This window comes from Nothobranchius furzeri, chromosome 6 (assembly GCF_043380555.1).
Source record: "Nothobranchius furzeri strain GRZ-AD chromosome 6, NfurGRZ-RIMD1, whole genome shotgun sequence".
Lineage (NCBI taxonomy): Eukaryota > Metazoa > Chordata > Actinopteri > Cyprinodontiformes > Nothobranchiidae > Nothobranchius > Nothobranchius furzeri.
Window position 1 is genome coordinate 61,524,976 of NC_091746.1, and position 13,139 is coordinate 61,538,114.

Below are 13,139 nucleotides of genomic sequence, written 5' to 3' on the forward strand. Positions count from 1 at the left end.
CTCACCTGACAAGTAAACTTCGGCTCGAGGCGGCGTGTTCACTTTTTCACTCTGCTATAACAGACTGTAATCCCTTTAGGAAAATATAATATTTTTGTGCCACTTTGTTTAAGTTTTAATTTTAACATCTAATTATAATTTAAACAAGGAAATGATTCGTCTATAAAACTTTTAGGGTTTGTTTTGCTGCAAGTTTACAAAATATTAAGAAATATTACAAGCCCGGGAATATTTTAAAGCATAATCAAAACATTAAATCTCGGATTTTGACTTAATACTAACTCTCAGATTATTAAACGGGGTTGCTAAAAATCTATTTCCTTGATATTTCCTCCACTGTCCACATAACATATGTAACCCACTCCGCAGCAGGAACACATTTCACACATACGCACGTACACACACGCGCGCAGGCACGCGCACACACTCAGGCTGCACCCGGCAGCAGCACGTGTTTTTACGCACCGGATTAAGGCGCACAAAGTTGCGCATTTCTGTTTTTAAGCACACAGTTTTTCAGAGTAAAAGCCCGTCTTCAGTCACTAAATGTTAAAGGTGAGTTTAAACTGTCACAAAAAACTTTTCAGACACGTTTCCTTCTCTCTTTCTAAACGCATCACCTGGCTTTGCTGCGTAAATTTAAAACTTATCCATGTTTAAAAGTTCTCTTTGCAGAATAACTCGTGGAGAAATCCATTAAATATTTCCCCTTCCTCCCGTTTATCGTTCCAGGACAGTTAAAAGGGGTCAGCCGGTCTAAGACGACTAATGGATCTACGTGAAGACGCAGCAGCTTGCCTTTCATCCCACTGAAGGACTTGACTCTCCGAGGCATGGATCCGCGTGAACCCTTTCCATCCAACTCCCCTGAAACATTACCGTAAAAGCACATGACGAAGCCAGGTTCTGTCACGGCATCCACCTCTCCACCCGTCACCCTTCCTGTTCTGAAAGCCAGCCGTCCAAACTAACCAGTCCCTCTCTTTTAGTCTCCGGCGTTTGCCCAGCTGCAGCTACTGCTGTCCGTTTTCATCTGGGAGATTTATTTCTTAAAAACCCGGAGGCGAGTTTACTCCCCCCTCTTAGAGAGTCGCATGGTGGTGGGAACTGTCACTCTAACCTTATGATCACCGCTCCATGCGCTTTACCTCCCCTCTGAGCTCTGTGGCCCCCGGACCCCGCTCCACTGACCCCCTCCCAGCCTGCCATGCACCTCCAGGCGGTGTTTCTGTTGTTGCTGCGCTGTTTGGCCTCCACCCTGGGCCAGTACGACCTGTGCAAATCCCTGGTGAGCACGGACGAGGGCTCGGTGTGGGAGCATTACGCATGTCAGCCCAGTCCCGCGTCCATGAAAGACTACATGAGGATCAAGGTGGACCCGCCAGGAATCACCTGCGGAAACCCACCTGAGAGGTTCTGTACCCTGGTAAGTTCATTTCAGGACCCGCATTCCTTTTATTGCAAGTTGTTATAAATAATGTATGTTTATTAAAAGAATGCATAAAACCAGAATAGTGAAAGCTACAAAATAATTTATTGCATTAAAGATAAAAACAAAACCCGAACAGGTCTGAAATTGTTCTTTTGACCTGTGTGGAGGTGCTGTCTGCATTAGCATGGATTAGGAAACTTACCCTCATGTATTTATTAAACTTCCACCTAAAACGCACAAAGTGGGACCTTTCAAGCTCCAAGGACACAAGACGGTGAGCTGCAGGAAAACTTGTTAAAATGTCTCAGAGGAATATTTAATGCTCTTTGGCCTGCAGGCTCATCCCACCTCATGAAGGTGTAATCTGAAAATAAAATAAATAAATAAATAAAATGACTAATTAAGATTCTCCCTGCTTCCTGAATGAAAAAACAAACAACATCTCTTTGAAGTTTGACTCATGATTTGACTCATCGTGTGTGAGAGACAAGATCTCCTCTTGACAAGCGGCCCACTGCCACTGTCCACTCGCTGAGATGGCCGCAGCTGAAGGCGCCAGACTTCCCTTAGCATCTATGAGTCAAAAATCTCACAAAAATTCCTAACACAGTCTGTCTCCATCGTACACCATCATGCAATTTGTGTTTATTAGGTGGCTATTGTCAGAGTAAGCTAAGATTTGTTGCTTTGAAAGAAATTTGACAAATATTTTCTCCCTCGTTGCCTTTTAAAAAGCCTTCCTGCTGACATGCGGAGTCATTAAACGAGGAAACCTTGGATACCTAATGGTTAATGATTTGTTTAGTAGCGGAAACCACTGCTGCCTTGAGTGAAACCTCTCCGCCTGAGAGGAGAGATGGCCAGGGGAAAGGTAAGAGGTGAAGAAATGGTTGCTGCCATAACGTATTGGCATCTGCCCCCTAATGGTTCTGGACTGGAAACTTCCATAACTATATTTCTGAGTGAGCGATGATGAAATATTGATGTGCTTCTTAATGGGCATCCTTACAAGGGGTAGGCTAGCGACGCTCCGTCCCAAAGATCCTGAGTGTGCTGCACGGCTGACGAGACAGAGGGAAAAGAGCGGTGATGGAGGGCGGGACAGGAAGGAGTTTGATCTTAGTCAGCACTTTTTCATCGGACGGGATCTTTGTAGTGGAAAGTTCTGGTTCCTCTCAGGTCATTTGTGGCTTTGGGGATTTAACCAGGCTGCTGAGTGCACTCGCTGGGGATTTAAAGAAGGAAATGTACTCAAGAAGTGAAGGATGTCAGATGTCAGCATCTAAAATTTAACTGTTATTTTGCAATCAGTTGAGCATTCAGAACTCCTTTATTTAATCTTAAGTAAATCCACTCTTTTCCTTCCCCAAACCGATATTGGTCATGGCTTACTGAACATTTGTTCCATTTACTCTTAAAACTGGCAGCTTCTCAGGAAATCTTGTGTCTCTTTTTTAATTGGCTTACATTTGCATTCACTCATTCAGCAATCCGACAAATCAAAAGGAAGTAACGGCACGAGGAAGAAAAAAACAACCTGCCAATGTGCAGATCCGCTCATCTCTAATAAGACTCGAGAAAGAGCACAATATGCAAAATCATTTTTCCTCCCATCCCTTCCCCTACAGTAGGAGCGTGGCAGCGTGTTGGTACGACTCACTTTTGAAGCCTACTCTAGCTTTCCTCTCCTCTTTTGGGTTTACAGTAGAATTTTCTCCCCGTCTCCACAGAGATGGCTGTTTTCCTACTCTTTTTATCTCCCTTGTTTCCTGGGAACGCAGCATCCTTTCTCCACAGCCAACATCGCCAGCACGTTGGCGTCTTTCGTTGCATGGCCTTTCAGCACTTTTAAAAAGACGGCACCGTCACACAAGTGCAGCGCGAGGAGCGTCAGTAGTTTTATGTCTTGTATCCGAACCACGTTACAGTTGTAGCTTGAGGAAGGATTAGGTGATGAGGTGGTGTGTCGCAGATTGGCGAATAACTACAAGGAAGGGGTGAAGCAGATGAAACTGGATCACTGTTCCACAGCTGTACACACACAGCTGATGTTTAAAAAAAGCAGCATTCAAATGTGTCTGTCTCGCTTTGTTGTGTTGTTTTTATTTATTTCTTTTTTTTCTGGTTTTGAACCAAAACCTTCAATCAACCGTCTCCCTTGAGGCCGAGAACAGAGAGCAGTGGAATGCAAATGGGTGTGTGTGTGTGTGTGTGTGTGTGTGTGTGTGTGTGTGTGTGTGTGTGTGTGTGTGTGTGTGTGTGTGTGTAGTGATGTTAACAGGGACGATCAGGGGTTTGTGAAACATGTGGACGAGCTGGCTGAGAGAGTGTGTTAGTGTGTCTAAGAAACACACACACCTTGATATTCCACAACACATTTGCCCATTTTAGAAGGTAGAAATCAGCCAGCACTAAAAATAGACATGAGAAGGGAGAGGAGTCGCGCAGCAGCGGAAGGGGAGCATGCAGGAAGGGGAGGAAGATGGCAGCTGGTAGCGTGGATCAATGCATCCCAGACTGGGCCTTTGGCCATAATTTATGCCCCCTGCTTAGTGCGGCTTCATCAGACCCTGCCCAGCACCAGGCCATCAAGGCCATCGCAATAAATAAATAAATAAATAAATATTTAAATAAATAAATAAATAAATAAATATTTAAATAAATAAATAAATGAATATTTAAATAAATAAATAAATTTAGCAAGAGCCACCTAAATCCGTCAACTTTTGACTCCCTCTTCTTGGCATGAAAGATAGCCCAGGTGGGTAAGTGTCCTAATAAAACCCAACTGGGGTGAATTTGGACACAGCGTGAGCCGATTTTTACAGTGGAGGAAGCGGACAGTTTCAGTAAGAGTGAGTGTACAACCAAGAGAGGTGGGGGAGGGTGCAGTGATGTAATGGTGTGGCTGGCGTTCCCATTAGGACACAGTTGAAAGTGATCTGAGAGTGTTTAGATGTGTTGGCAGAACAGGAGGGTAGTTTTAAGTGAGATTTATCCTTCGCTGAGGTGATACTAAGAGGGATTGGCCGCAGGGATTTAAACAGCCTGAGGTGGACTTAACAAACCACCGTGTCTCACCAATCAGGAACGCAGGACTGATAGATAGCTGTGTGAAAAGGAGAGGGAATGTGCGCCGAAGACAAACAACAAGCACTTTTGGATGTTTATAAGTGTGAAAGATTTAGTGCTCAAACTGTTCAGGTGAAGATTTCCAGGAAATTTAATTCCTGCTGTTTATTTATGCCTTTAATTTTCTGGCTTAAAAATAAGATACTTGAGAAAATAAGAACAAGGTCCTCCAAAAACGCTTGTGTGTCCATTATAATAACGGTTTCTTTCTTCTTCTTCTTCTTTTTGAGTTGTTAACGGCAGTTTTCTTACCAATGCAACAACACAGCTGTTGTTGCATTGACGATTTAACTAAAATACACTTATTTAAACCGGGGAAGTTCAATATCAGGTCTTTATTTTTATTTTTACTGACATCCGAAATGCCGGTATAGTCTGACTGTTCATTTCTGACACTATAAACCAATACCAATATATGAGGGTCCCCCCTCATGGAATCATTTTAGGTGATTCACACCACATCGAACCCTCCTATCACACATACTTTAAACAATGTCTGTGCAAAATATGACACACATTTAGGCTGGTTGAGCTAAACAAACAAAAACATCCCAAAAACTAAATCTCAAATCTGCCGTATTTAGACATTTTGAGTGAGAGAAGTAGCTGAAGAATGTTCTTTTATATTATGTACATGGTACTTCAAAGTTGTGTCAAAAAGTGATACAGTTACTTCCCTATTTGACACTTTAATGCCATGCATCGGTCGATAAAATAAGACATCCCTAATTTGTGGGATCAGCCAATATCATTTCCTACTGAGTTACAACCAATCAGCGTGAGGTAACAAAGTTTTGCTCACCAACTCCACCGGGCCACTATCCCACTATCTATCCCAGTTCAGGCACTCCATTGGTTCCAGAAAATGTTCCTTTTGGTCGACGTGCTTAGGTGGAGAAACACACCTGTTCTGGTAAAATTACCATGAAGTTTCATTATAGTGGAAACACACCTGTTGTGGTGGCTGTGCGATGGTCTGGGACTGCATTGCAGCTTCACAACCTGGACAATTTGCTGAGATCTAAAGAACCATAAATTCTCCTCTTCATCAGAAAGTTCTAAAGGAGAATATTTGACCTTTGACCTCAAAGCTGCAATGATGAATTTTCCCCTTTTTAGGACTTAGGTATGAACTTTTGAGATATCCATTAAAGTGATAATCTTACCCTGTAATGTGACATAACGTATTGCTAAGTGCGTGCTGTAAAGCCCAGTGATTGAGTGCCACGTGGGTCTCCACTGCCTCTATAAACATGTCTAAGAACGTCCACCTATTGTCTCAGTGTGTGATTTTCAGAAATCTTTTGCTTCTACATACCATTTCAAAAAGTCCCTTATTGTGATGTCACAATAAGGGAATTTACCATAAAACTCCTTCCCCATCGATCAATTCTGTGGGAGAAGCAGCTCTACTCCGAGCCCCTCCAAGATTTCCCAGGTTATAAATGAAACCTGCACTTTGAAATTACTCAGGTTGTCTTCGTCTTATGTTGAAATAGGTTTGCTGATCCTCAACATTTGGGTGCAGGTACGTTCTCACAGCACTGTGGATGTGAAGTGGACCCTGTCTGGTTAAAATATCCTAATGGGACTTGAGTCCTGATTAGCCACAACCCGTAAAGCTGATGCTCTGCTACCGGCTGCTGTTGTAGGTGATGTTTTGTATTCGACACCATGTTTTACCAGGAATCACACTCACCTATAAAAAAATGTGAGTGCAGCTAGCTGTATTACATTGATTAAAATAAAAACTTAAAGCAGCACTGCTGAATGTGGAGCACCCTTCAGATGCACGGAGTGAAGAAATAATGTAATAACCTGTTACACAACCCAGATCTCAGTTGTTTTAAAACTTATAGACCTTCTCCTTTCCTTTCTTCCCTCCTTTGTGTTTGGTTTGGACTGAACAACATCAATAAATTATAGAAGCTTTTCCTTGAATTCAGCTGCTGAGTGCCCCCCCCCCCCACCCCCACACCCCCACCCCACCCCAAAAAATAAAACAGCGAGTCCTCCTGATGTATCTCCCCGTGTATTTGCGGTCCCTGAGTTCCAAGTTAAGTTCATGAAATAACGCGTCCAGGTCCAACTGTGGAGACTTTAGCAGGATGAGCTCAGCTGCTGCTTTGGAGCAGCAGGATGTCTCCGTTCTGCACTCCTTCTCTCCTCCCCCAGCACAATCACACATGCCTACAGTAAACATTTCTCTTCCTGCAAGCACACACACACACACACACACACACACACACACACACACACACACACACACACACACACACACACACACACACACACACACACACACACACACACACACACACACACACACAAACAACACCTGCCCACACAAACGAACACCTAAGATGCATTTTACACTCCCCAACTGCTGCTTCGTACCAGCATTTTGCCGATAACGGTTAAACACTTTTTTCCCAGGTAATTAAAGCAGAACCTGGTATATTTTATGTAATCACGTCCCCGTTCTTGACTTACACACACCTGCAGTGGCAGGGAAAGGTTTTGACTGACTGATTAGCAAATGATGACCTCATTTTCAAAACCTTGAGATGAAATTGAGTTTTTAGGGTTTGGGGAAGATTGTCTTGTTTTATTTTTTACGTTTTCAAAGTAAAATTATACAAAAAGGCCCAAAGAACAAGTTTAAGGACCCTGCTTTGTTGGTTAAATAAATACTGCATGTAACATACTTTAAAAGCTGACTTTTCATAATCATTTGGACATTTGTTAGTCATGAAATTGTCAGATTTGAATTAAACTGCCTAACTGCGGGGGACGTAGTATAAAACTTCAAAAGTAACTCACTATCTAACCCATTTCTATAATATAAAGCAGATAATCTTTCATAATTTATATTTCCTCTGAGCTCTGCAGCAAAACAAATCATTTACAAGAGCTCAGAGCATTGACCAGTAGATATGTGCATCACACGAGGGAGCTGACAATCCACAAGAATTGGCTCCAGTTCCCAGTCTGATGTAGCGTTCAACCTTACGTTACATCAGACTACTGTTTTAGCTTGTTGTGGCGTTAGTAGGGGTGGGATTCCTGCTGGTTTTAGATGCAGAACCCGATGAAGACTGAGGAGATAATTCAGAAGTTAGAATGACGGGCGTCTGAGCGGGAACATGTTGAAAACATGCTACAGCAGCGGCCCTCCGTTAGCGCTACAAGGCAATTGATGTATGTGTGCAGTATGAGGCGTGGCTTTCAGATTCTTCCTGTAGGAGAGGGAGAGCCGTTTAAATGTTAAAATCGCCTCCTTCTCTCCATGATGACATCATGCGACACACACACACACACACACACACACACACACACACACACACACACACACACACACACACACACACACACACACGTCTTAACCCTAGCCCAGTCTCGCTTAAGTGGAACACACTTTATGAAACTTTTTATGTGTGGCCAGGACCTTCTGGTGTAGCTGAACCAGCTTTAACATTTACACATCAGGTGTTCAGTGCTTTACATAATTTAGTCACAAAATGCTTACATTTAGTCAGTTATTTGCACAATTTAGCCTCTCTTTTGCATTTCGATCACTATCCCCTTCTGTCGTCAGCACATATTTCTTGCAAAGATCTAAATGGTGATGCTTTCTCAGACTCCAAGAACTCTGTTTTCATAGGAAAGTTGTTTAGCAAAGATTTGAAACATCTTTAAAATGATAGCAACGCAAGAGTAGTGGTTTGATTAGCGCATTAGATTCTAAAAGTAAACCTTTGTTCTTGAGACCTAAACTAAATACTTGAGCACAACAACATGTGTGCAGTAAAAATGTTTTATTTATGATCAGTTCTGCTCTAATAGCTGAGTTCTGCTGTTTGCTTTGCCTCTGTTTGCTTGGATCCAGCCTTTTTACAGATGGTGTCGTGTTTGCTGCTAGAATTTGTTGGTGCTGATTTGAAGCCATTCTCCTCTTGATGAGTGAATTGTTCCCTTTGCCACGAGCTGCAGCACAAATTCAGGAGTATGGCTGAACACCCTCTATAGCTAACAGTCATACAAGGCTATTCTTTTTAAAAACAAAAGAAGTTTATCTTATAATAAACTTTATCAATTTCAACCTAATTGGGTTGGTGTCACTTTTATGGTGTAACAGTGGAGTTTCTTCTGATGGCTCCTTTTTGTGCAGCACAACAGAACTTTAAGCAAATACTGTTTTGTTAATTCTCTGTTTCCCTATTGCATTTGAAATAAAGGAACTAGCGGTGCATACGTCAACACCCTCTCACCGCTTTCTCCTGCTTTTCATGCGTCCATCATCATGAACTTTCAGAAAGTTGAGCAGTTATGCAGAGACAATGACTACCAAGCACTGAGAAATATCTCAACCTTTTAAAATATCTTCGTAATTTCCAGAAAGACACAAGGTAACCCAGTAATGTTTATAATGGTAATAATATACAACCAGAGAGTCTCTAGAGTTAGCAGGTGTGCTTGGCTCTTTTATCATTTCTGACTTTTCTTGATGAATATCTATCTTTCACCTATTAATCTAGTTTTGTGATTTTAAAGGAAAATTATTCAGCTTTTCATAACTTTAAATAATTTCTTGAGCCTTTATGTGCTAAAATAACCCTTTATAGCCAGGGTCAATTCATGGACGGCCGGTATCCAACACGCCACTTAATTCTGTGGTTGAATCACCTGTGCAGCAGCTCATCAGGCTCTGCAGAAGCCTGTTAATCACCTGCTGATTGAAATCAGGTGTGTTGAATCAGAGTTAAAACTAAAATGTGATGGATACCGGCCCTCCAGGCCTGGAATTGAATGCCCTAGCAAAAAGGGTTCCTGAAATAACCCTCAGCCCCCCACCACCGTCTGTGAATACCACACTTGCAACTTCAGAGTGTCGGTTTGCTCTGTTGGACTTAGAAAAACATTGAGCTGACATAGCTGGAGCTGTCGTCTGCTTCCAGCACGTTTCCTGCATGTTTTAGATCATGAACACGGCTGATTTGCTTTATTTAGTGATGAGTTGTAGACACTAATGAAGGATGAGGTGACATTTGAGCTGTTAGGTTAAGTTGTTAAAAAGACAAACACACAATCAGCGCGTTTACATGCACATCAGAAAACCAAAGTTTTGCCCAAAAAGACTCACGTCGATTTATTTAATTGCATATAAACGTGTTAAGTCCGGCTGAAGGTGAACTGGTCTTAATCGAGCTGAAGCACCCAGATGATGTGGTAGCAATGTGAGTACATTCTGCATCGAAATGTATCAACCGAACTAATCCGGTAGGATGCTCATGTCCCGGAAGTGACAAGACTGCGGAAGCGGTCTCCTGACAACACAACACCATAAAACAGGACAGTACGTACCAAGTGAGCTGTGGTGCAGCGTTGTTGTTGAGGATCCCTTCATCCATTGTGCATGTCCTGTTTCAATTCCATCTCCCGCCAGCCTCTGTTTACTGCTTTTGTTGCTATAAGCTATGAAAAGGGTCATGTCGCCACCTACTGTACCGGAGTGGAACGAACTCTATTTAAGAAGCTGGTTTTCTGATGCGCATGTAAACTAGGATAAAGACTCCCAGCTTCTTACAATTAAATTGACCTGGATCGACTTAGATATCAGTCAGCGCACATGTAATAACACTGACTGAGGAGACAAGTCTTGCTTTTGTTTCTTCTAAACAGAGGCTAGGGGGTGCTAAAACAGGCCAAAACTGCCCAGTCTGCCTTTATACCTTGTGGACTTTATTTTGTGTTTTTGCTTGCGTTTCTGGCATGGTGGTTGCACCATTTTTGTACTTCCTGGTTGTGCTTTGAAGAAGCTACAAATCACCTTAAAACAGTTAAAGACCATCTAAAACACTTATAATCCATAATTTACAACAAAAAGAAAACGATAAAACACATCTGTCACATTCTCAATATGATTTAAAGCATTTCAGTAAAAATGTATCTTCAACCTAATCTTAAAAATCAAAAGAGACGGAGCCTGCCTAACCATCATTAGTAGAGGAATCTAAAGTTTGGCTGCCACGATCGGAAGAGCGCGATCCCCATCAGACGTGATGTAAGGGCCTCTAGCGCTACAGCATAAAGAAGGCCCTGTAGTGGAATATAAAGGTGTAGCTAATCCGACAGACAAGAAGGACAAGCACCATGCAAAGCCTTCTGTACAAATAAAATCATTTTAAAATCACTAAATTTACCAGAAGCCCCAGAAGCCATTGAAGAGCAGCCAGGACTGGGGAAATGTGGGCTTCCTTCTTAGTGCCAGTTCACCCTCTCGGGCTCAAAATAAACTTTGAAAGAAGGACGAACAACTAAGTCCTGCAGGGGCACTTCTGAGTAAAAAAATGCTCATGAAATACATATGTGGAGTAACCAGGTAGGTAGGTTTTAACGTAGAAAATCTGCAACACCTGCCTCCAGAGGGTTAAAGCTGCAATAGCACATCTGAAAAAAGAGCTACCTTTTAAACACAGATACGATCACGTTGTTCATCTACCATCCCAGGGCCGCATCCGCCTGATACTGAAATGCACATAGCCAGAGTAGATGAGTCGCTGTTGTTGTCCGTGACTTCAAATAGTGCTTTTATTTTTGGGACTCTGGTAGTTTGTTCTGAAGTTGAAGTGGTAGCAGCCGGCGGGTTCTCCTTCTCTGGTGTTACTGAGCACAGAACCTCTCCCAGCCATGGTGTTCTGTTGCTGAATACGCCAGTGAGCAATGAACAGAAGACCCAGGGAAGTAGCGATTCAGTGAGACCGGCAATTGGATGAACCAGTTGTTGGTTTCGGATCGAGCTGTGACAAATGTGAGAGTGTCCACTTCGTTATATATATATATATTTTTTTTCATTTGTTTTTTTCATTTGTTTTTAATCATCACAAAATATTTATAGCTATACAAGCTAGCTTATATAGAACGTTGTTAAGCTAGCTTGTTGTACAGATTTGCCATTGTAGTCCCAACAACTGAGCAAATTTGGGCGTTGAAAGTAAGCGCTGCATGCATGTTTACCAACAAATTGAACTTAATATCCCTCTCATATCTTCCACATAAGTGAAATCCCACACCAATAGGGCCACAGACCCTGAATTTCTGATTTGACTTCTTCAGATTTTCAGACGCCGGCTCTACATTTCTATGTTTTCTCCCTTCATGAACAAAACAAATCTTTCTTAAAATAAATAAAAAATTCAATCTTTCACTCTTTTACTGACTGAATTGTTATTTGGAGGCACCCAAACATTTGGATCCCACTGTATCTACTGTAAGCAGCATGCAGACAGAGCTGAACCGCCTTCATTCTTCCCACCTAAAACCTCCAGTATGATGAAAAAAGCTTATAAGTGAAAAAGCAATATCTCCTCCTCTTCCCTTCGGTGGCCTTTTTAATGGGAAGGTCACTCTATTTGATGTGTCTTCAAAACATAATAAAATGTGTTGTGTGTCCTGCCTTTATTCCCCCTGCCGCCAATATGAAACAGAAACTTCTGAAAGTTGAAGGAGAAATAAGGAGGTGAAAAGAGAAGCAGACAGCACAGGAGATGTAGAGGGCGAGAAAAGCAGAATGCGTGTAAATGCATATAAGTATTATTTTTTATTTTTGTTGTTTCAGTGGTCAAAATGAGCTCTAACTTACTTCGACGACTGCAAGTGTGATGGTTAGGAGATCAGAGGGAGCAATCGTATTTTTAGCCACAGTTTCACAATCCCAGATCCTGACGAGACACCTCAGTCAGCGTTCTTAAACCAAACAGGAGCCAAACTTCACGTTAATGTTCAGGAATGTGTAGTTGTCCTGCAACCATAAACAAGGAATCCACTCCTCACTGGGGCAGCATGGCGGCTGTTGTCGTGGAGACAGAAGCCCAGCGAGGATAATAGCTGGAGGGGCTTAGCAGTGTGGGCCACCTGCCACAGCATTAACCTAGGATCTGAGTGTTTGTGAGAGAGGGAGTGTGTTTGCAGGAGGAGGCGCGTATCCTGGCATGGATGTGCTGGAACTAGGTCTTCATAGTGGCAATCGGTGAAGTGGGATAAGGAGGACAGGGCACACAAAGGGCTTAGCGTGACCTCGTGTAAGGCTCTTGTGGGGGATAAAAATCATCCAGCTTCTAATACTATACATATCTCCTCTACTGCAGCGAGACCTGAAGGGCTATAAGAGGTCAGGGCGAACCGATGCGGAGGAACATGCTTAACCTGATGCCATAACAGGTCTAAGAAAGGGACTAAAAGGGACCGACTGCAAAATACAACCTTAATTTGACCACACTGAGCTCCACGTAACATTAAAAATAGACTTTTTTACCACAATGTTATGAGTAAAGCTTTATTCCATTTTAAATCAGCAAACCAGAAGTGGCCTGCCTAGATTTAACTATCTAATGTCTCAAAATCCCATTAATGGTAAGACTGTATTGGTCCCTCAAATCAACTGTCTGGGTTCTGTTTGTACGCTGACAGAAAATCCACAGTTAAAGGGAACACATTATACAAAACTCACCTTTTGCATCCCTTTGTGCTGCCACTTGGATCTCTACTGCCTCCATAAACACTCCAAACATGAAAA

General features: G+C 42.4%; 1 protein-coding gene across 1 annotated transcript in view; it reads left to right on the top strand.

Moving 5' to 3' along the window:
- Nucleotides 1-13,139, top strand: part of ntng2b (netrin g2b) — a 124,493-nt gene that overhangs the window by 592 nt on the left and 110,762 nt on the right. Inside the window, exon 2 of the mRNA XM_015943031.3 lies at nucleotides 733-1,426. Coding sequence (XP_015798517.1) covers nucleotides 1,208-1,426 — 219 coding nt within the window. The 5' untranslated portion in view covers nucleotides 733-1,207. The remainder of the gene's footprint in view (nucleotides 1-732; nucleotides 1,427-13,139) is intronic.